This window comes from Argopecten irradians, chromosome 7 (genome assembly GCF_041381155.1).
Source record: "Argopecten irradians isolate NY chromosome 7, Ai_NY, whole genome shotgun sequence".
In the NCBI taxonomy this organism is placed as follows: Eukaryota; Metazoa; Mollusca; class Bivalvia; order Pectinida; family Pectinidae; genus Argopecten; species Argopecten irradians.
The window spans coordinates 40,882,963-40,907,160 of record NC_091140.1 but is presented as its reverse complement, the minus strand read 5'-3'; the positions used below and the strand labels follow the sequence as shown (position 1 = coordinate 40,907,160).

General features: G+C 36.5%; 2 protein-coding genes across 2 annotated transcripts; one reads left to right on the top strand and one right to left on the bottom strand.

Annotated features, from left to right (window-relative positions):
* The first annotated feature begins 202 nt into the window (after positions 1 to 202).
* Positions 203 to 3,811, top strand: LOC138328440 (uncharacterized). Its single transcript, XM_069275248.1, has 3 exons — positions 203 to 345; positions 2,374 to 2,555; positions 3,450 to 3,811. The coding sequence occupies exons 1-3, from the start codon at positions 285 to 287 to the stop codon at positions 3,537 to 3,539; spliced, it is 333 nt and encodes a 110-aa protein (XP_069131349.1). The 5' UTR covers positions 203 to 284; the 3' UTR covers positions 3,540 to 3,811.
* A 2,024-nt stretch (positions 3,812 to 5,835) lies between these two features.
* On the bottom strand, positions 5,836 to 21,573 carry LOC138328439 (apoptosis-inducing factor 1, mitochondrial-like). The gene is made up of 17 exons (XM_069275247.1): positions 21,405 to 21,573; positions 20,837 to 20,949; positions 20,074 to 20,131; positions 19,442 to 19,590; positions 18,605 to 18,732; positions 18,057 to 18,147; positions 17,444 to 17,528; positions 13,533 to 13,609; positions 12,969 to 13,077; positions 12,491 to 12,541; positions 11,285 to 11,347; positions 10,726 to 10,814; positions 9,520 to 9,660; positions 8,752 to 8,894; positions 8,253 to 8,337; positions 7,755 to 7,862; positions 5,836 to 7,357 (listed from the first exon to the last, which is right to left on the bottom strand). The coding sequence occupies exons 1-17, from the start codon at positions 21,496 to 21,498 to the stop codon at positions 7,226 to 7,228; spliced, it is 1,716 nt and encodes a 571-aa protein (XP_069131348.1). The 5' UTR covers positions 21,499 to 21,573; the 3' UTR covers positions 5,836 to 7,225.
* Between the last annotated feature and the right edge of the window lie 2,625 nt (positions 21,574 to 24,198).

Below are 24,198 nucleotides of genomic sequence, written 5' to 3'. Positions count from 1 at the left end.
AAATCCAACAAAAATTTGTTTAGCTACCGCCACTGTGTGTCGAACCCACTTCGTCGCACCTGACTGACTTCAGGCCCGCACTGAAGACATTTAAATAAAATTATATTTAGATATACAGTAAAATGTAAATAAATGTGACATGAATAGCAATTCAAATTATTGAATAAAATAATCGGGCAAGACACATTACTAAATTATTTGTAATTTTTCTTCACATTTGATTTGATTTACTCCGTGCCTGATCTTCCACTTAGGTCTTCGAAGGTCACTCTCGTTCTTCGAAAATGTTGTCAAGAACATCACTTATTGCACGACAGGTTGGAAAGGTTGGCCAATCGGCTGCTGGTGAGTTAAAATCTTACGCATTTAAATTTATTTTATTATCAATAGGGCTTTTACCGAGAACATGAGATTCATAATAGTTGATGGAGTGTCCAAGTTGGACCCCCCCTCCCGTCCCGAAATGCACGTAATACCGGTCCTGGTGAATCCTGTGTATGGGAGAGTGTCCTTGTGAATGTCCAGCATAAATAAGCGTGTTAATCCATAAACACATATTGAATATATTGTGAAATTGTGTTTAAAATGTAAATGCAGCTCAGGCCACCCATTTTATTAATGACTTTCAGCAGTTTCAGGAGTCAAATTACCATTTCTCAGATATCTGAAGAATCAAATCATTTGTCGAATATGATATTTGGAAATCAACACATACTCCCAGTCGTCTAGTGGCGCTTGATCGACTGCGCTTTTATTTTTTTTAATTTTGAACATTTACGCCGTCCCCATACCTTTTCCAAGCACAGAAAGTGATCTTTTTTTGAAAGTCATACAGAGGGACCAATTTTATCTGAGAATGACCTCATTTATGTATCACCCGGTGCAGAATCTGGGTTGGGATTATCCTCCCTCACCTCCTTAAGCATCCTCGATAGTCCAGGGATTACTATTACTGACATCATATCCAGGATATTCAACCCTGGACTATATATTTTCATAATAAAACTGGAGGCAGTTCAGGAGAAAAAACCTGACCAATTACAGACCCACAGAGACTTCATTTGAATATTACAGAGAGAGTGCAGCCCAACTTCAAAGCTGCTCGTCAACTAATCCCTATTGAGATTCCTCCTCTAGACTCTTTTATATTCGGACGTCTGATAGATGTCTCTCGTGGGAATCCCTACTCGAGCCTTCTAAACTCTATTCTGGAAAATCAAGTCAGGTTGACCTACCTCTTGTAAGGGTCTATTACAGAAATAATCCAACTGCAGAGGTTCCCACACTGGCACACATCGATAGTGGAGATATTTTTCTCTCGAAACGCACATATATTATGAAGTGACATGTATTGAAAACAAAGAACCATCTCATTTTGCAAATGATGTCTTGTTCTATCGCTACTTTGAGCAGCCATTTTGAAAGTCCTTTGCTGTCACATGACCACTATATAGTGCGTTCCAGATAATGCCTATTACACTGAATGGAATAAGGTTACACAGGTAATGAATTTTATTGAAACAGACTATAGCGGTCACATGACAGAGAGGGACTTTCAAAATGGCTGCTCAAAGTAGCGATGAAACATAACATTGTTTACAATATCGGATGGTTCTTTGTTTTTAATATGTGTCACTAAATAATATATGTGCGTATGGAGAGAAAAACATCTCCACTAGCGATGTGTGCTAGTATGGGAACCACTGCAGTTTGATTATTTCTGTAATAGACCCTTACAAGAGGTAGGTCAACCTGACTTGATTTTCCAGAATAGAGTTTAGAAGGCTCGAGTAGGGATTCCGACGAGAGACATCTATCAGACGTCCGAATATAAAAGAGTCTAGAGGAGGAATCTCAATAGGGATTACTCGTCAACCTGTGTTGTACCGTTAATATATAATTCATTTGATGTACATCACAGGACCAAATTACCTGTGTCTTCTGTTGTCTCCAGTTTAACTATGAGATAGTCATGTGGTGGATATAATGTCAGTGATAGTAACCTCTTGAGTATTGAGGATCTCAGGATGGTCCTATAGGAGCTACAAGGTTATGATTAGTAGATTACAGCATCACTTTAAATTGAATATTGACACGTAGACACTGACCTGAGTATATATAAACACAGGAGAGTACACAATGAAACCAAATGTAATTTTAAAAAATGATTTTCAATATTAGATTCTATTCCTAGTCACATTTTAAATTTGATGCAATCTACCTAATATCATTTATTGTATTAGAATGAGTCTGAAAGACAATGTACTATGGGCATACATGTACTTTGAAGATTGTAATTGTCCTTTCCCAGATCCATGATCTATTGATGATTTTTTGACAAATGTAAAAATAATTGAAATGCTTCTTTTCCAGCCGTCCAATCTGTGCGCCATGGAAGCTGGAACAACAGAGAAATAGCTGTAAAGTATAACAATGATATGGACTGTTTACCCATCCCCCAGGGGTCCTACCAGGAGGATTACAAGGCCAGGGATACAAGGTCTAACATGCAAATAGCAGCCTTGTTGGGTATCAACATTGCATTATATTACGTTGTAAGTTTTGGTATAGAGATAAGAAATATTGAATACATAAACAATAACCATTTTTATAGATTTGTTTGGATTTAGATACTCCTTTCGGGAAATCAAAAATGGTTTTTTTTTTCCCTAGTTTATATTGTTATATCTACATGTGTAAATACTCTGTTGAGTCATTGCAATTAATTGTATTAATTTGCATAAACTGAATAGTTAAATGTTAATCAGATAATTAAATTAGGACTCCAGTTTTACAACTGATTTCATATAACATGCCAAAATTATACTGCTATATTGTGATATGAATTATATACATATATTAAAATCTTAAGAATTTATTGCTGTTCACTTTGTGTTTACCGTTCTGATTGATATGAGCGTATTACTATTTATTGCTCTATCAAAATTTTACTTTAAACTTTGTACAGTCTGTGACTTTAATTTGTTTTGCTGCTAGTCATTTGGACTAGCGAACCTCAAAATTTTACTAGTCCTACTATTTAATCACTAGTCCAAATTAAATACACAGCAGTTTTGCATCAGCACTTCGCTCATGATCAGTTTGAATTTTTGACCCAAATTACAGTTTGAATTTAAATTCTCACAAAAGGATGCATTCATACTGAAATAATCAGATACATATTGCACTCAAAAGATATTGAAAACGCAAGTGACCACTGCTCTTGTTTGTAAATATAATATTTACCAATTTCAATCGGGTGGGGAGCCACTAGTAGTAATAGTCCAATTGGACTAGTTCATTACAATTGGCACAAGCCGGCTGTAAAATTACTAGTCATAGTAATTGGACTAGTGCTTAAAGTCACGGACTATTTGTAATATTAATTACTTTATTGATTTTTATTTTCTTTTTTTTTTTAATTTTGTCATATCTATTATTTCTTACAGTTTAGAACCATGTACCCTAACACAGATGCCAGAGGCAAGCCCAGCAGCTACAAAATTGATCCACCAATTTACGACACGTACGATAATTAACTTCGTGGAAAACTAGTAAATGTGTGAACTCTAATGATTATTATGATACATTTCTGTTGATAAAAGTTCAGTGTTGAAGAAACTTTGTTGTGTTTTCCCTTGAATAAAGTTGTGGGAGGAATTAACATTGTGATGGAAAATTTTTGAAACATTTAGAATGTTTCAGATGACAAAGTCTAGAATGTCGGACAATGATTTAGGTTTCAGAAGAGTATTTGTGCTATAAGTAACACTGATAAAAAAAAAAATCAAATAAAAATATAAATATTTAATGCCATTGTTTGCTTATGAATCTAAAGTGATTTCATTTTGGTGACTTGAAAGTTTTGAAAACGTGTCTGAATAATAAAGAGACTGTCATGCTGGAATGAAGGGCTACCATATTTGAGAAATTCATAGTTTTAACATAAATTCACAGCAACACTTTCAATAAAAAGATCAGTAAGTTGAGTTACTGAACCTATAGATTGCTGAATTTTGTAATTTGAATAACATTGACCTATAATGAGTATTCAAAATCATTTGGGTCAAGAATGACAAATTTTATATATATCTCAATAACATAATTACATTAGAATCAAGTGGTTTGACCATATTGGAGATTAAAATACCTTTACTGGTAATTTGGTTTTGAATAATTGCCTGTTTGTACATGTATCTTCAAATCAATGTCATAGAAGTTGTTAAGTATTCGTCCTTTTTACCTGTAACAACAAGCATTCCAAGGTATTGCAGAAGCAGATTCAACTCCAGGTTGTGTTATCTAATAAACTACCAATGTATGAAGTTTCATTAAAATCCATCAAACCGTTCCGATTTTATTGTCAACAGTGTTATAATCCCCTCCAGTTTCGCGACAGGACTGAACCAAATCTAGTCTCTATCTTAAAAGTTGATGATTGAAACTTGTAACCTCTGAAGCTCACAATTACAAAATACCTTGTTGCAGAAGAAGGGTTCAATAGGCTTGACTCGCTCACCTGCTAATTGTTAGTCATGGTGTATGACAAAGGCCCAATTGAATCAATGAAGACCTTTCCATGTTTGACCCAGGTACCTTCAAATGATGCTCAATTCCATTTGATTAAAAAAAACTTCATTCACTCTAGGCTTGGTATTAGACCCCTTAGTTGATGTCAGAACTTATTGGACCTGTGACATTATTTTATGAAAGTTTTAAAGGTCATGAATTTGAATATATAAACTTAATGCCCTTTATCCCAGCATGCTAATTGTCTAATTAATATCTGGTCATTCTGCCTCCATTACGGCCAAGGAGTCATTAAAAAAGATTTAGCCAATTTGACTCTTTTGACCTTTCATTAAGGTTAAAGTCATACCAGTTTGTTGCAGAATATCAGTATATAGAACGTTTTAATTTGATCTTGACAAGAAGTTGTTGAATATAGCCTATATTCCTTCCCTCTGACATTGAAAGAAGCCAAGCTTAAGGTTACTTTGGCCTTTAATGAAGGTCAAATTCATTCAATTAAACAAACTCTAGCCCATCATTCCAGCATACAACTGGCCTATTAAATACCAGGACTCTACCTCTTTGACAAGAAGGTTTTTAAAGGGAAAAGATGATCTTGCATCTCGGCATAACCTCACTTGCCCTTCAAACAGGTGAGCTAACAAAAATAAAGACAAATCTTTTCTTTGCTGTTCAAAAATATATTTATTTTCCCTATTTTTATTTGATATACACAGTATATACACACATTCAATAACCAGAATGAACATCTAGATGTGTATTTCCTTCTGAAAATTCTTAGTCTTCACAAACCTTTATTTTCTTATTCCAACATTAACAATTTCTTTCAATTTATTTGACTATCTTTTCTACATACATGATTCAGATTCAGAAAATTACTTCAAACACTCGCACACAATTCAGTTGATTGATATAAAATTGGTGATGCCACCCACAGTGAACTACAACCTAAGGAATGTTTGGGTGTTCTAATACCCTATCAAGGCAGTTTAATACCAAATGTTTTACTTTTTAAATAAATTTTTTATCTTTTGATAATGACTTAAAGGTAGGTATCGCCCAATGAAATATAAAGTTTATGAAATTGAAATTTATCCTGTTCATACATATTATCTTCAGATCATTTTCGATGCCTACAGCGAACAATATGGGTGGTCAGTTGCCTAGCTTGACCAGGAAAATACTCCTCTACTAGGATGCTACCGATTCCATTCTAATTTCCTACTCTTTGATGCCTATTCTGATACATGTTTTTTTCTCACACGCTTTCGTTCAGCCATTTTGTTTACTTTAGTGCGTAACAATGCGCATGCCCGAAACTTCTACAACACAATCCATCGCAGCTTTATTTGCATACAATCCTGTCAGCCTGACGATTGCAATAAATCAAGGATTTCCTTCAATTTTGTATTCAATACATATTTGTTCAATCTCATGCACATTAAGAAATTAAACTGAGGTACTTTTAATATGTTTTATCACCTTTTCTTCCGTTTATCGAATTTTACAAAATAAATATTTATTTGGTTGGGCGAAACCTACCTTTAACCTGTGAATCAACATAATTTATTTCTAAAATAAAGAAAAAAACATACCTTATAACATTAATATGTATTTAAACTACATGGCATACACTTGAACTGTAAAATTCTACAATGATAAAGTGCTATGTTCCTGTGGCATTATTTTCCATTTTGATCTATCAGGATTACTTCCCTTTTTACTGATGGAGGAAAGTTACTAACTCTGATATGATCATAGATGTATGTTGAACTTTGTTGATGGAAAGATATAATAATTTTACAGTTCAGTAACTATGCACCTATGTCACAAGTTGTATTAATTAATGAGACAGAAATTCAGTTGTGTTTATATTTTCATTTCTTCCGTTGTTTTGCGAGACTAAAGTAGCACATTATCTTTTCAATACTTATTTCATGTTAAACAACGATAATTAGCTATTTGTATAATATCACAGCTAGTAGTTTCAAATATCGTCCTGAGCATTTAGACAATTTATAGTGCAGTAGATTATACCTCAACATGTTGATGTCCATAAATGCAAAGTTTTGAGAGTGAAAGGACCAATGAGGGTAAAATCTCATAAAACACAACATGGAAAGTAATCAACAAATATCTTTTTGAGTCAGATTAACTGAAAGATGACAACAAGTATGGAAATAAAACATTCCTTATATCTTAACAAACTTATCAATATTTTACCATTGGTCGATATGGTATTATACCAACCTGGTTAAGGTGAAGTCTAAGGTCAATATTTAAGATTCTACCATGGTTGCATAACACCATAAAGATCAAAAGTTTTATACATTCTCCCAGAGTAAAAATTGGTATGTATTCATTGTGGCAACAAGGAATTTACATTATGGCATGATGACTTAACTTATGAAATATATTACTCTACATTCCTATGAATAGAAACATCTCTGATGGACTTCTCAAACTATTGACTCTAACTGACTTAGTATTGGCAAACATGAAATGTATGGTAAGTTTTGGCATATATAATATATACATATAAAAACTAGCACTTGGTTTAGTCTGTATAAATAGCATTAACAATGACCATAACATTTTATGAAGGTTCAACAAAGTCATTGTTGCTCATGACTCTAAAAGTTCTGTTAACTTAATAAGTATAGTTCTTTCATGAGATCTTGTATAAAAATATTTATTTTTGAGATACATTCTCTATAGCACTTTCAATATTGCTTTCAGGCTCTTCTGTTTTTTCCTCAACTTTAGCAAAGAACTGCTTGGCAACCTCACCAATATCCTTTTCCTTAAGACCTTTATCGATGTACTGCAAAATAAATGGAAACAAGTTACAGCTACAGTCAACTACTAAATTAATTGTACAATTTTAATTCTGACCATCTATGACATATTTCTTCCTGTATCCAAATTGTCATCGATCCCTTTACTTTTTATAATTAAAATATCTTCCACATGATTATCTACAAAGATCAAAACCAAAGCCGCACTCCTGTATATACCTGTTGATGTAAAATTACTCAGACTCATAATAATACATCATTAAGAATCTGACAAAATACATTTTTATTATCATGAAAGTCCTTCGTCATCATCAAGTTACAAGAAATCAATTTTAAAATTCCATGAACAACAAAATTAAAACTTTCAATTATATTATGTAAGTTTTTGTTTTGTTGAATAACTATTAAAGAAATTTCTCATACCCTGCGTCCTAATTCTGTTTTACGTTTAATGTTCATGGTAAGGATTCCGACCACGTCCTCGCCTTTCCTGTAGAACACCACCTTTCTGTTGCTGCCGTCTTCTACATCCTGCTCACAGAAAATCAAACAGGATTCAGTTCAGATCTTTATAACTTTGAACCATACAAACAATAACATTAAGTTCAGACAAACAACAAACTCGCACCATACGAAGTGTAGAGAGACATCTCACATAACTAATATAAATAATCTTTCATAAATCCAAGCACTGATACAAAATATATAATAATTAGAAAATATTATACTATCAAATTACTTAAGTATATTTTTTCGTTCTCAGATCACAATATTCCCACCACATTATCACATTAATCTAACATTTTTAAGTGATTTATAATGGATTAATAAAAAGTATGTATTGTATTATTTATCACAAATACAGAATATAATGTGAATCATTACAGATGTCCCCCCAACGACCCTGCAGTTGTATCATACCTTCACAAGTTCGCTGATAGTGGTAGTTTCCAGTTTAGAATCGGCAAGTCCAACAGCCTCCATGGAGACGTCCCCAATGTCTGACCTAGAACACAATATTGTAATTATATCAACATCTACTTCATGTTATTCTTTCTATTATCAAAATTGAAAACAAATCTGCTAGTCTATGTAAGGAGTATTCCCCAAGAGACATTAAAAGAAGGGGTGTGATAAAAATTTCCATAATTGGGATTTGCTTGGCTGTATATATATCCCATAGCTGTTCGTAGGTTTAGACAGCAAAAATATCAACCAAGAGGACTGTAAATTTCTCAGATACTTGTAAAATGATACATCCTCAAAATTAGGCAGCTTATTTTTCTTGCATATCATTATTGAATTAAGCAGGATTCTCTCATTTAAATCCTGAAAAATATCATGCACAGTTGAATTTACAGGAATTTACAAATTATGTTCTGGCAAATTAAACATATCAAGTATATTATAATATACTGACCAGAAGGTAGACTGGTATGTATAAGCCAGACCACCTCCTGTCATGTTCTGTCCAGCGACGCGACCACTCTGTTCTGCGTTGTCGTAATGTTCTATCCTACGCCGTCCTAACCTCCTGTCGTAGAAACAGGCTGCATCACCAGCCTGTTAAATCAAATATCAATCACTCTCATAGAATTATTTTTCTTAAGAAATTCAACTTCAATACTGACGCTACTTTAAAAGCGTTATCCACATTCAAATGTCAGTATAGTGATTAAAGGGAAATAACTATGGCATTTTTATGAGATACACAAAAAGTAAACCTGTCTTAGCGATCACCTCTGAATAAAGACTACTTGGTAAAACTGCTTTGTTCAAAAGGTCAATTTCAACACAATTCAACCTGTCTATAAAGATTTTAACTTGTCTATGAAGACCATGTTTTCTTTGTTCCTTGGGTAATTTTTATAGACAGGTTTGACTGCAAGTATTTAACTCAAAAAAGGTATTTCAATAGTTTGCAACTTCCAAAATTGAGGGATTTATGGAAAATTCTTTATGTATATTGATAAAAGGTTATGAATTATACTGTGATATGTTCCTCTGACACAATAATGTAAAAACAACCGGCTACAACTATGTGTAGTTTAACTATATTTATTTTTTGTTAACATGCACACAGTTTACATTTTCAAAATCTTCTTTCAAATGTAATAACCAATTTCAGTACAGTTTTGGCAAAAAATGACCAAAAGGACAGAGGGATGATTAAAAAGGTAATACATACCACCCAAACGTTACTTCTAGCTTCTAATTCAGAGTTGACGAGGAATCCACCAAGTCTATCATCCACCTCCAGACCAGCTGTTTCGGCCAATTCTACATTAGGCTCCAGGCCAACAGCCACTATCACATGGTCAGCGTTTATCTGTGAAAAGTAGGTATATATATTATAACAAAGCAATAAAGATCATCTGAACTTATACAACAAAGCTACCCTTTTACCTATAAATATGAGGTTACAATGTAACATTGACTGGTACATGAAACAAGAGGCCCAGAGGGCCTGTATCGCTCACCTGGTTTGTAATGCCAAGTAATGTTCTGAATACAGCTTCATTGTTTCTTATCTAAAGGAATTTGAATATCTACCTTCAATTCCCCTATAAGGCCCCGCCCCTCCTGCCCTCAGGGGGTCAGAGCCAAAATTAATACAAGTTTTGTTCCCCTTCTCCCAAGGATGTTTGTGGCAAAATTTGGTCAAAATCAATGCAGAACTCTAGGACAAGTAGTGATTTATAGGATTTACCTCTATTTCCCCTATTAGGCCCCGCCTCTCCTGCCCCCAGGGGGTCAGAGCCAAAATTTATACAAGTTCTGTTCCCCTTCTCCCAAGAACATTTGTGGCCAAATTTGGTTACAATCCCTGCACAACTCTAGGACAAGTAGCGACTTATAGAATTTACCTCTATTTCCCCTATTGGGCCCGCCCAACCTGCCCCCAGAGGGTCAGAGCCAAAATTTATACAAGTTCTGTTCCCCTTTCACCTAGGATATTTGTGGCCAAATTTGATTAAAATCCCTGCACAACTCAAGGACAAGTAGCGACTTCTATTTCCCCTATTGGGCCCCGCCCCACCTGCCCCCAGGGGGTCAGAGCCAAAATCTATAAAAGTTCTGTTCCCCTTTCACCAAGGATGTTTGTGACCGAATTTGGTTACAATCCATGCAGAACTCAATGACTATTAGCGACTTATAGAATTTACCTCTATTTCCCCTATTGGGCCCCACCCCACCTGCCCCCAGGGGGTCAGAGCCAAAATCAATAAAAGTTCTGTTCCCCTTTCACCAAGGATTTTTGTGACCGAATTTGGTTACAATCCATGCAGAACTCAATGACTAGTAGCGATTTAAAGGAAATGTTGATGGAATGAAGGACGACGGACCAGGTGAGCGTAAATGCCGTAAAACCAAAAACCATGAGAGTTTTTACCTCTGTGTCGTCACTAAGGTTCAGCACCACTTTGTTGTCTTTATAGGCCACTTTGCTTACTGTCCTCTCACTCAGTACTTGTACTCCCTCTGTAAACAAAAACACATTGAAAATGTAAACAACAATACATTGAAAATGTAAAAATCACATTCAAATGTGAAAAAAAAATTCAAATGTAAACAATTAATCATGATGTTAAAATATAATGATAAAACAATATTGCTGTAACCACTTTATATTCCCATTCCATGTCTCTGTAATTTTCAACATATTCTGAAATACAGAAGTATACTTGTTGATGCATTAAAGTCTGCATATATTTGCCGAGATTAATCAAAACAGAAAACAACACTAGAAATAATTTCAATTATAGCAAATATTATATTTGTAAATGCCTGTTAAGCCAGAAAGGCCTTGCGACAAAGTTTCAAGTTTTTGTCATTGTTAATTTTTAATATCTTCGTAAGGAACCTTTGAATTTTGACTATATATATGTGTACACATAGTTCAATATATGGTAATATTTGTAACAGTATAGGAAAAGTGAAGACAACATTACCAGATGTGATGTGTGATGTGAGCCATAGACATAGCTGCTGTGGTAAGACAAGTCCAAGGTTACCTGGAAACAAAATATAAAGGTTACTACAATTGTAGAATAGATATATACTTATATTTCTCTCAGAGTGGATATCTCTGTCCGTGTTAAATGACAAGTAAGGGAATAACCATCCTCGATACTCCAGGGGTTCCGATCACTTACGATCTCTACACCCCTGGACTATCTCATAGTAAAACTGGAGGCAACAGAACAGAACAGGTAATTTAGTCGTTTGAAGTACATCAAAAGAGCCGTATAACGGTACACTGTGGTTGACTGTGTGACTTTGAAGTTAGGCGTCACTCTCTCTGTAGTCTTCAAAGGAAATCTTTACTGGTCTGTGATTGGTCAAATGTTTTCCGCTGAGCTGCCTTCAATTTCACTATGAGATAGTCCAGGGGTGTAGAGATCGTAAGTGATCAGAACCCCTGGAGTATCGAGGATGGGGAATAACTGACTGTTTAGTGAAATTTTGAGACTGTAAATTTTTGCGATTTACAATATGGACCTTTATTCATTGGGGTTTATTTTCACAAATTCTTTGTATAGCTTTTGAAAGTGTCAATTACTTGAGTGACTGGAATGTGTAAAATCATGATTTTTGATAAAGTTTCAAATGGTACAAAATTTCGCCAATTTGTATGAATCCGCAAAATTAGCCAAATCAAAACAACTGTGAATATTTCCAACTACATGTACCTGTGAATGTATAGTAGTACTGAAAAATATATTAGTACCGTATTTTGACGTTTTAGTTATTATTTTCTTGGTAACAATCCTGCAGCAAATCGATAGCGAAATCAGTCCGCCATTTTGTTGTGACTGGAAACAACCACGCTTCAGTCGGCCGATTTTCCGTGAATTAAACAATTTTACGAATGAACATGCATCTGATACGTAATTATTTTCATCTTTAATATATTTTCATTGCATATTTTATCTTTTAAACACTTTTACAGTGATTTGGTTGATGTATAACTTAACAAAACTGGCAAGTAAAATTAACGATTTTCACATGTAAATCACGACGTAATAATGCAAAAACATCGTCAGATTTTGGTTTTCGTCCATGGATAAGCCGCACTTGTGTATAAGCCGCACTACCGATTTTCAGGGAAACAAGTCACGGCTTATACTCCGGAAAATACGGTATAGAATACTAACCTCCCTCTGGGAAAACTTGTGTTACTTTCAGACCACTGTTCTCCTGATTGGCTATAAATAAAAATAAAGGTTATCATATCTTTTATTTCATTTCCATCTCTATAGTTATCTAAATATTTTAAAGATTATCTATTATTCGTTTTATTCACTTCCACAACATCAACCTATCATGGTTCATACAGACTTTGAGTCTGGAGACAAAGAAAAAATAAAATGAATTAAGTTCCTTCTTGTTGAGTGGAATAGGTTTAATACAGACTTAGCCTGAAAACATTCCAGGAAGACTACACACGAAATCAATTATTACCATTGAATCTATCATCTGATTTTATGTTAACACCAGTTCTCTGTTTATTGCTGTTTTACAGCGATGTGTAAATCTGAATATGTGCTAAATTAGATATTATCGGTAAGAAAGTTTTATAATCACACTCTGAAGCCTTGATCAGCAATCATTCCAGAATTATTTTTCTATTACCTCTGGCTTGAAGAGATACTGCCAGCTCACTCCCCAGGAATCCTCCTCCAATAACAGCTATGGACTTGGCAGATTTACTCAGAGCGTAAAGCTTCTTAAAGTCATCAACCTGTAAATAAACAGATTCAGTTGTATTCCAAGGTTCAACAGCAACAAGAAACAGAACATGTACCATATTTGACCCAATATGTGCCCAGGGTTCTTAAAATGAAAATTAAGAGGGGCTTAATTGTAGCAAATTTGAGTGAGGTTTTCATAAAATTACCGCACTAAATAAAAGCCACAAATCAATTTTCAATGAAAATTAAGAAAATAACTCTACTCAGTGTTCATATTTTTCGTCTGCATTAAGTTCAAAGTTTGTGAAATTGAGGCTTTTTTGGGTAGAATACGATAATCGTGTTTAAATTCATGTAGATCAGCATGAATGTATTTTAACATAGGAAGATAACTTCAGATATGCATGCTTATAATTCACATGGAATTTTACAATTATATATTTAAGTTGATTTGAACAGAACTTCATATCAAATAATCATTAATTAGAACAACTATTTAACTCACCGTTCTAAATACTGTCACTCGATCCTTAACTTCCTTTGGTGCTTCTTTAAATATAGGTAGATTTCTAGGTTCACCACCTTAAAAAGAAGAATATAGGTGTGATATAAAATTTTTAAAGATGTTCCACCGCCGCCAACAGAGCAGGGATCAAACCCCACCGCCGCCAACAGAGCAGGGATCAATCTAGGTTATCGGGGGAAACTACCCTTTTTCAAAATAGGGGGAAAATTTGGCGAAATATAGGGGAATTTGAATCTTCTTATTTTGGTCCAAAACTATATTCATTTTGATGATAAATTACTGTAAAACAACTAATTTTATTTTTGAATTTAGTAAAACAAGATTTTAAGCTCAATAATGACAAATTTGAGTTTATCATAAAATATGCAGTAGCTAAAAGTGAAACAAGAGGCCCAGAGGGCCTGTATCGCTCACCTGGTTTGTAATGCCAAGTAATGTTCTAAATACAGGTTCATTGTTTCTTTTCTGAAGGAATTCGAATATTTACCTCTAATTCACCTACTGGGCCCTACCCATCCTACCCCCGGGGGGTCAGAGCCAACATTTATAGAAGTTCTGTTCCCCTTCCCCCATGGATGTTTGTGGCCAAATTTGGTCACAATCCATGCAGAACTCTAGGACAAGTAGCGATTTATAGGATTTACCTCTATTTCCCCTATTGGGCCCCGCCCCTCCTGCCCCCAGGGGGTCAGAGCCAAACTTTATACAAGTTCTGTTCCCCTTCCCCCAAGGATGTTTGTGGCCAAATTTGATTACAATCCATGCAGAACTATAGGACAAGTAGCGATTTATAGGATTTACCTCTATTTCCCCTACTGGGCCCCGCCCCTCCTGCCCCCAGGGGGTCAGAGCCAAACTTTATACAAGTTCTGTTCCCCTTCCCCCAAGGATGTTTGTGGCCAAATTTGATTACAATCCATGCAGAACTATAGGACAAGTAGCGATTTATAGGATTTACCTCTATTTCCCCTACTGGGCCCCGCCCCTCCTGCCCCCGGGGGGGTCAGAGCCTCACTTTATACAAGTTCTGTTCCCCTTCCCCCAAGGATGTTTGTGGCCAAATTTGGTTACAATCCATGCAGAACTCTAGGACAAGTAGCGATTTATAGGATTTACCTCTATTTCCCCTATTGGGCCCCGCCCCTCCTGCCCCCGGGGGGGTCAGAGCCAAACTTTATACAAGTTCTGTTTTCTGTTCCCCTTCCCCCAAGGATGTTTGTGGCCAAATTTGGTTACAATCCATGCAGAACTCTAGGACAAGTAGCGATTTATAGGATTTACCTCTATTTCCCCTATTGGGCCCCGCCCCTCCTGCCCCCTGGGGGTCAGAGCCAAACTTTATACAAGTTCTGTTCCCCTTCCCCCAAGGATGTTTGTGGCCAAATTTGGTTACAATCCATGCAGAACTCTAGGACAAGTAGCGATTTATAGGATTTACCTCTATTTCCCCTATTGGGCCCCGCCCCTCCTGCCCCCGGGGGGTCAGAGCCTCACTTTATACAAGTTCTGTTCCCCTTCTCCCAAAGATGTTTGTGGCCAAATTTTTGGTCACAATCCATGCAGAATTCTAGGACAAGTAGCGATTTATAGGATTTACCTCTATTTCCCCTATTGGGCCCCGCCCCTCCTGCCCCCGGGGGGTCAGAGCCAAACTTTATACAAGTTCTGTTCCCCTTCCCCCAAGGATGTTTGTGGCCAAATTTGGTTACAATCCATGCAGAACTCTAGGACAAGTAGCGATTTATAGGATTTACCTCTATTTCCCCTATTGGGCCCCGCCCCTCCTGCCCCCAGGGGGTCAGAGCCAAACTTTATACAAGTTCTGTTCCCCTTCCCCCAAGGATGTTTGTGGCCAAATTTGGTTACAATCCATGCAGAACTCTAGGACAAGTAGCGATTTATAGGATTTACCTCTATTTCCCCTATTGGGCCCTGCCCCTCCTGCCCCCAGGGGGTCAGAGCCAAAATTTATACAAGTTCTGTTCCCCTTCCCCCAAGGATGTTTGTGGCCAAATTTGGTTACAATCCATGCAGAACTCTAGGACAAGTAGCGATTTATAGGATTTACCTCTATTTCCCCTATTGGGCCCCGCCCCTCATGCCCCCGGGGGTCAGAGCCAAACTTTATACAAGTTCTGTTCCCCTTCCCCCAAGGATGTTTGTGGCCAAATTTGGTTACAATCCATGCAGAACTCTAGGACAAGTAGCGATTTATAGGATTTACCTCTATTTCCCCTATTGGGCCCCGCCCCTCCTGCCCCCAGGGGGTCAGAGCCAAACTTTATACAAGTTCTGTTCCCCTTCCCCCAAGGATGTTTGTGGCCAAATTTGGTTACAATCCATGCAGAACTCTAGGACAAGTAGCGATTTATAGGATTTACCTCTATTTCCCCTATTGGGCCCCGCCCCTCATGCCCCCGGGGGTCAGAGCCTAACTTTATACAAGTTCTGTTCCCCTTTCCCCAAGGATGTTTGTGGCCAAATTTGGTCACAATCCATGCAGAACTCTAGGACAAGTAGCGATTTATAGGATTTACCTCTATTTCCCCTATTGGGCCCCGCCCCTCCTGCCCCCGGGGGTCAGAGCCAAACTTTATACAAGTTCTGTTCCCCTTCTCCCAAAGATGTTTGTGGCCAAATTTTGGTCACAATCCATGCAGAACTCTAGGACAAGTAGCGGTTTATAGGATTTACCTCTATTTCCCCTATTGGGCCCCCGCCCCTCCTGCCCCCGGGGGGTCAGAGCCAAACTTTATACAAGTTCTGTTCCCCTTCCCCCAAGGATGTTTGTGGCCAAATTTGGTTACAATCCATGCAGAACTCTAGGACAAGTAGCGATTTATAGGATTTACCTCTATTTACCCTATTGGGCCCGCCCCTCATGCCCCCGGGGGTCAGAGCCTAACTTTGTACAAGTTCTTTCCCCTACCCCAAGGATGTTTGTGGCCAAATTTGGTTTCAATCCATGCAGAACTCTAGGACAAGTAGCGATTTATAGGATTTACCTCTATTTCCCCTATTGGGCCCCGCCCCTCCTGCCCCCGGGGGGTCAGAGCCAAACTTTATACAAGTTCTGTTCCCCTTCCCCCAAGGATGTTTGTGGCCAAATTTGGTTACAATCCATGCAGAACTCTATGACTAGTAGCGATTTAAAGGAAATGTTGACGGACGGACGACGGACGGACGACGGACGACGGACGCCGCGCCATGACATAAGCTCACCGGCCCTTCGGGCCAGGTGAGCTAAAAAAATAATGAAAAGTAAGTCTCAGGGGAAATTGTGTTACAAAAACGGTCATTTTATAGCTTCCAATGGGGAATTTTTAAATCTTCAGGGGAATTTTAGGCCAGAGGGGATTTCATTCCTTGAGGGGAAATTTACCCATAAATGGTTATAAATCAGAGCTAGATTGATCCCTGCAGAGCATAAACGATACTCATCAATTGAACAATAATTGGCGTTTAATGGTATACAATGTATAATAACATATGTCTATTTAACACAAAAAAATTATATAAAATTATTTATTTTGCTATTGGTGCATGCGCAATCAGTACTTCATTCCATATAGGACATAGGGCCATGGAATAATTTCAGGACAAAATTAATTATTTTTAATATTTTTATCTTTAAGTGAAATTTTAATAGAAGCCCAAACTTTTCAATGGTGGTAATGGTGTAAAGTAATTAATTTTGGTGACTGAAGAAAAATACTAATTCGTCTGCTCCTGTTTTTGATAGAGAAAATATACCAGCGGTAGAGCATCTTATATGAGTTATCTCCCCTCAATTATAAATTATTGTTAAAATTGATTCCATAATTTACCATCAAATTTCGTATAAACTTAAATATCAAGTATCGAGGATAATTTGTTCCTCACATACCTACCTGTTGCTATAAGACATTTTCCAAAGCTTATTTCTTTTCCACACTCCAAATATACTTTCTTTTTATCTGCATCCAACTTTGTTACCTGAAATCGGAATAAAATAAATGCAATCAAGCGAAGAATACATATTAGAATTACAGCCTTCAGAAAAACATCTGCTCACGCCATTTGGAGCTATTAAATGGTCTTGTGCAGGAATTTCTCCCATAGCTATTTTCTAAAATCGACAGTCCATGGATATTAACTATTTTGTCTTGGAGTCAAAGGGTTTTGTACATTGAAGAATCCTATTCTGAAACATTTCTTTAATCACTTTAATAGTTAACAGCACATTTTTCTTTTTCTTTTTAAAAGTTTTGTCCAAGGCATATCTTACTTAACAGATATCAGACGGAGTCAATATAGTGTATGGTGGATAATTTTTTTAGTTTCACTATTGTTATGCAAAAGTGCTAATATTGCATATTAAAAGAGAAATTGATGTACTGCAATAATGAAACTCTGTGATTATGTTTTGATAATGAAACACTTATTAAAAATATGCGCCACACAAGTTTAAACTGCTATACAGTATCTAACTTAGTTTAACTAAGACTAAAATACTATACCTACCTTTTGCCCTCCTATCACACAAACACCTCCATTTTCATTCTCAGCCAGCTCCTTGCCAGAGAAGTAATAGCTCTCAGACTCGTAGAAGATACTACAATGCAACATCATCACATAACTCTGACGTAGAGTTATCAAACACAACTATGACATTAAAGTAATACTAATCCAATATCTGTGTCATAGGTTTATCAAACACAAAGACAGATGTCTGCAGGTTTACAATGTACATAATTTTATTTGATATTTTTTATTGTTACCTAGACATATATATATACTGGTCCCGTTTTTGGTTTAGGTAAGTTACACTAAAGGGCTTGATATTTAAATTCTAATGTAATAACATCTTAGGGTTAGAAATGGGATTTCTCTGATAAAGTTGTCTCCCCTTCCCCCATTAATTCATTATCCAATGATTTTTTTGAACATGGACGTGTTGAATGGTCTATTATAATAAGAAAGCATACCTGGAACACACCATAACATTCATGCAATATTAACCGTTTTTAGGATATGTAATAAACATCTTGGCCCTAAAGTATTATAAATACCTCTTTGCTCCTACAGGGTGATCCTGTTCTGTCCATGTATTGATCTTCTCTGGCGCGAGGTACCACAGGTATTTAGACAGATATGGCCGGCTGTAGGGTATGTAGTTTTCCTTTCCAATGATCCACACCTGCAAAATCACACAAATACTTGAAACTAGTAGTAAACAACATTTAACCAACTGACAAACACTTACCACTTATCTGAGACCATGGTAACCAAGTGTTACAGTAATATCTTTCCATGGTAACCGTTTTTTGAAGCATATCACATGTCAAATTACAGATACCCTATCTGTTACAACAACTGACAGAATTGATCCAAATGCTAATGAATTTATGGCAACTGTAAGCCATTTTTCTTTTCTTTTCCAACCATGTCAAAAGTCTTAGGCTAGCCAAATTTAGATATCTATAGAACTTAGTATATTTTTTTTACTAAGTCCTCATTTCCATTAAACTTCAACTAGTACTTAACTTGTACTAGTCCATAGTTTAAACAACATAGGTTGCAAAGTGATTAAAATTTTACACAAGATCTCTTCTGAATATACATAAGATCTTTTCAACATATTGCTATTGACTATGATTTCAGTAGAAACACTGTCAGACCTCCATGCCTACCTTTGCTGTGGGGTCTCTGATTTTGACTATGTTTACCTTTGCTGTGGGGTCTCTGATTTTGACTATGTTTACCTTTGCTGTGGGGTCTCTGACTTTGACTATGTTTACCTTTGCTGTGGGGTCTCTGATTTTGACTATGTTTACCTTTGCTGTGGGGTCTCTGATTTTGACTATGTTTACCTTTGCTGTGGGGTCTCTGACTTTGACTAAGCTTACCTTTGCTGTGGGGTCTCTGGCTTTAATTTCCTGGTAAGCAGTAAAGGCGGTTGTGCCTGCCCCAATGATGAGATACTGAGCGTGTTCGGTTATGAAAGCTGGTGGTGGTGGGGGTGGTGGTGGAACCTCTACTTTCACAGCTCGTGATACTTTAGGTTAAAAAAATTTTTTTGTTGCAGTGTGGTTATTAAATTGTAAGTACATGTATCTGACATATATGACAAGATGATAAGTTAATGATTTCAATGATATTCATGTGTCACTTTCTTATTTGGTATACATATATTTCAAATTATCACTTTTGATTTGAACGAAAATAATTTATGTCTAAACATCTGTTTTCACCAAATCAACTAAAATTCAGTCCATTACAGAGATATATACCCATATTTCATCAAATACAGTAATTTAGCCGGTGTACATACCCTATCTAACGGTAGGGTAACCACACTTACATTTCAGAATTGGTTGCCTCCCTTTCCATGAGATTTCATGGTGGTGTTTTTTTTCTAGTAAAATACATACACATGGTGTTTGTCACTGAACTCTAATCTTTATTTTAAGGTACTTTAACATCATTCAAAACTTTACCAAGTATTACAGTAGTGTAAATTATCTCAAAGAATAGCTACCTTTGACTGCTCCCTTCTTGGTTGATAAGTCAGACCATGAATTTTTAGTGTAAATTATCTGTTGAAAAAAAAGAAAAAGAAAGTAATTTATTTCAAGTAAAACAACATTTTAAGATCATTAAACAAGAAATACATGTATTCTCATCACCAATATACATGTAATGTAATAGTTTTTTAAAGTCTCCAGTAATATTCAGAACTGCAAGTCTGAATCCATATATGGTAAAGGAAATAACATAGATTGCAATAAATCTAAATTATTTATTATTATTAAAAGCCCACTACCTTTTCCAACAAGCTTTTGATTTTCAAAATTGGAAGGTTAAACAAGATTGACAATTTTGTAGTGTTGCAAAGGTTACTAACTTACCGTTAATTCTAAACTTTACTTACCGTTAATACTAAACTTATCATCACCGTCTGAACAATTTAATTAAAATGAATAAAATGTTAATTTTCATAAAGTGGGTCGTCTTATGGTTCCCTCTGTTGTCATAAATACCACACAGTAGTTGAATATCACTGTGCCAGATGGCAAAACAGCGAAATGTATCTTCACTGTTAGCGTAGACGTAGATTACAGAGAAAATGTTGCATTTGTTTGATGTTGTAACCCTATCTTAGGTAATTGATATACATTATCTTATGTTATTAATGTTTTATGAAACATTTAAATTTTGCTTTGGAAAGGCGTGCCTTTAATCATATTTTTATTACCTTAATTACTACATCATATTTGATCATTTGTCATCAGTACACCTACCCCGAATGCTGTGAAGCCTACAACAACACCGACAGCAGTGATATAGACAGCTTGTTCAGACATTTGTCCCTGACGGGTGGATGACCATCTATTAGGCAATGTCTGTATTTTACCTGACAGAAAAAAAATGGAATGATAATCTACAGAGCTTCAAATTTCAAGGCAAACATGATCTAATATGAACAATTAAAATCTATTTATTTATCTACCACTGTATTACAGTAAGATTGTATAAAAAACATATTCAGGCCTACAAGCACCCGTAAATATGTATGTATACTTTTTCAGCAAAAGTATATTATATATAAACACATCTCTGACGTAGACAAAAATCAGTCCTCAAGCAAGTTGAAACATCGCCTCACATGCATGTTCAGTATCTGGATATATCACTGTTACAGGTGGGGCAATTAAGTCAAATGAAATTGATAAAAATCAATTACATTATAGTACATCTTCTTAAGATATTAACCGTGCTAACAGAAAAAAATGTCCTTCAGAACTTCATTTCGTTAGGCCAACGACCTTCTACCGCCATGGAACTCGCACATCGTTATGGCATACTTACTGTTTCTACATATATTTGGCTTTCTCAGTAAGGTTGAAAACGTTCTTGAGAACGTGCAAGCTCCTCGCAAGGGACATGTCACAATTCGATTCATGTTGTAAATTAGTTTAGAAGTTGAAGTATCTGTTCAACATACGCGTGCAGCTTATCGCCCGGCGAAAGACACAATAAAGAGTTCCACAAAGGGAAGTAATAAGTTATTGGAGTGTTAGGTTGCACAACGCTTACTTCTTGTCACTCATCAATGATTTTAAAATTTAACTTATGTATCAGTTTTAAAAGTAAAAGATAAATGTTAGATAGTTTTACAAAAAGAACCTGACAAAATTGACATATTGATTCGATATTGACTTCAACATTAGAAAGTCTTTGCAAATTATTTTGGCCCATGACCTGAGACATCTTATCTTTTCATGTGTAGAATTCAACATTGCGTCTTCGCAAATTATTTTGGTCCTTGACCGGAGACATTTTATCTTTTCATGTGTAGAACTATTTGTATTGAACAAGTATGAAGTACAAAAAGATGTATTTTCAGGACCCAATAGACCATTAAGCCTATAGTACGAATGTTTTGATTTTATTTAATTTTACTCCCAGTGTTTGAGCCGCACAAACACTGGGAGTAAAATTAAATGAAATCAAAACATTCTTACTAGTATGAATGTTGACGTCAGTCGTTGTTATTAAGTTATATTTTGCTTCAGCTGTAATTAGCTGTAAGTCAGATGCAGTCAACAGTCATACCTATGACCTTGAATGAAGGTCAAAATCATATTGATTTGAACAAAATTGCTAGCCCTTCAACCCATCAAGATACATCAGGTCCTTATAAGGCCTCTTTTTTTAATTAGTTATTGAGAAGAAGTTTAAGATTTAAGCTTTAAGCTTATTTTTTTACCATATGACCAGATATTTAATTTACTAGTCTATTTTAATCTCTGCTATGGCCTTCATGGAACCTCAAGGTCATTTATTTGACAAACCTAATATCCCTTCATCAATCTCAACATGACAATGTTCTGGTCTAGTTATTGACAAGAAGTCATTTGAAGATTTAAGCTTATTTGACCCCAAGCTACATGTATGACCTTGAAGTTCCACGAACCTATATCTATACATTGATCCCAATATGTTACAGGTCCAATATAAGGTCTTTATAAGGCCTCTAGTACCCAAACAGAGCTAGTGGTGTTGCTGTACTTTAACCTTCGTCGTCATCTATCTTCGACTGTTTCAACCCTGACCAGTTTCTTCTCGCTTGGATACTGGTACAACATCACCATGCCAGGCTTTCCTCCCAGGTCAACATGCATCTATCAGTCTTCTGCACATCATAGGGCACCTAGATTAGTCTTACTAGCTGATTTCATCGGCGTTTGTTCCTCCTTTTGAAACTGGATCCATGTTGGTCCTTTCTGCATTCACTTTACTTTCTTCCTCCCTCTTTCAAAGGTGCCAACAAGCTGTCTGAACAACTGGTCATGCGTACCGCGCCCTTGAGCCAGTGCCACTTCACACGATGAGAGGAAGTGATCTAGGCGATCAGCCCTGTCTCACTGCTGGCATGTAGGTTATTCCACCAGTCCCCACCTGTGAAGATTGGTTAGTGTTGCATCGTACACCGAAAATGAACAGGAACTACCATGGTGTGTATTTCCAGATTTCTGCCCAGGACAATTTTCTTTCTTCTGTTTCATACATAGTCTATGCTCCCTGACTTCTTATTTCTACTGCTTTATACTTTTCTTGTCTCCACTACTGGCTGCTTAATCCCTCTTAGCACTTGCTATCTTCTCTCTGATACATGGACTTCTTACCATCCTGTTGTCTGACCTCTTCCCAGCTCCTGTCTTCCTAAGCAAGCTGTCTAAATAATATCCTTCTGGCGAAGTCTGCTCTGTGCCTCAGATACAGCTTTGCTGGGTGACCACCTCCTTCCTATTCTCACCTCTACTCACTGTTTGTCTTACTTTCTCACCCCGTGAGTCTTTGACAGTCATGACGAGTCTTGCTTTCCGTCTTTGTACTCCTTCACCTTTGATGTTAATGGGAGCTAAAGTTTTGATTTCCGACTGTATAGTGCTGTTGATGAGAAGCACCAAGGAATACTGTCTCCAAAGATATTTACTTATTCTCCTCTCAGGCCCATCGACTGTTGATACAGAGATCTTGTATAACTTCAATGGCCAGGATGGTCGCATCCTCGATACTCCAGGGGTTCCGCTAACTTAAGATCGCTACACCCCTGGACTCATCCTCGATACTCCAGGGCTTCCGATCACTTACGATCTCTACACCACTGGACTATCTCATAGTAAAACTGGAGGCAACAGAATAGAACAGGTAACTTAGTCATTTGATGTACATCAAAAGAGCCGTATTTAACGGTACTGTGGTTGACTCTGTGGCTTTGATGTTAGGCGTCGCTCTCTCTGTAGTCTTCAAATGAAATATTTGCTAGCCCGTGATTGGTCAAATGTTTTCCGCTGAGCTGCCTTCAATTTCACTGTGAGATAGTCCAGGGGTGTAGAGATCGTAAGTGATCGGAAGCCCTGGAGTATCGAGGATGCCCTGGACTATCTCATAGTAAAACTGGAGGCAACAGAACAGAACAGGTAATGTAGTCATTTGATGAACATCTAAGAGTGGCTTTGAAGTGGGGCGTCACTCTTTCTGTAGCCTTCAAAAGAAATCTTTGCAGGCCTGTGATTGGTTCAGATATTTTCCCCTGAGCTGCCTTCAGTTTTACTATGAGATAGTCCAAGGGTGTAGAAGTCGTAAGTTATCGGAA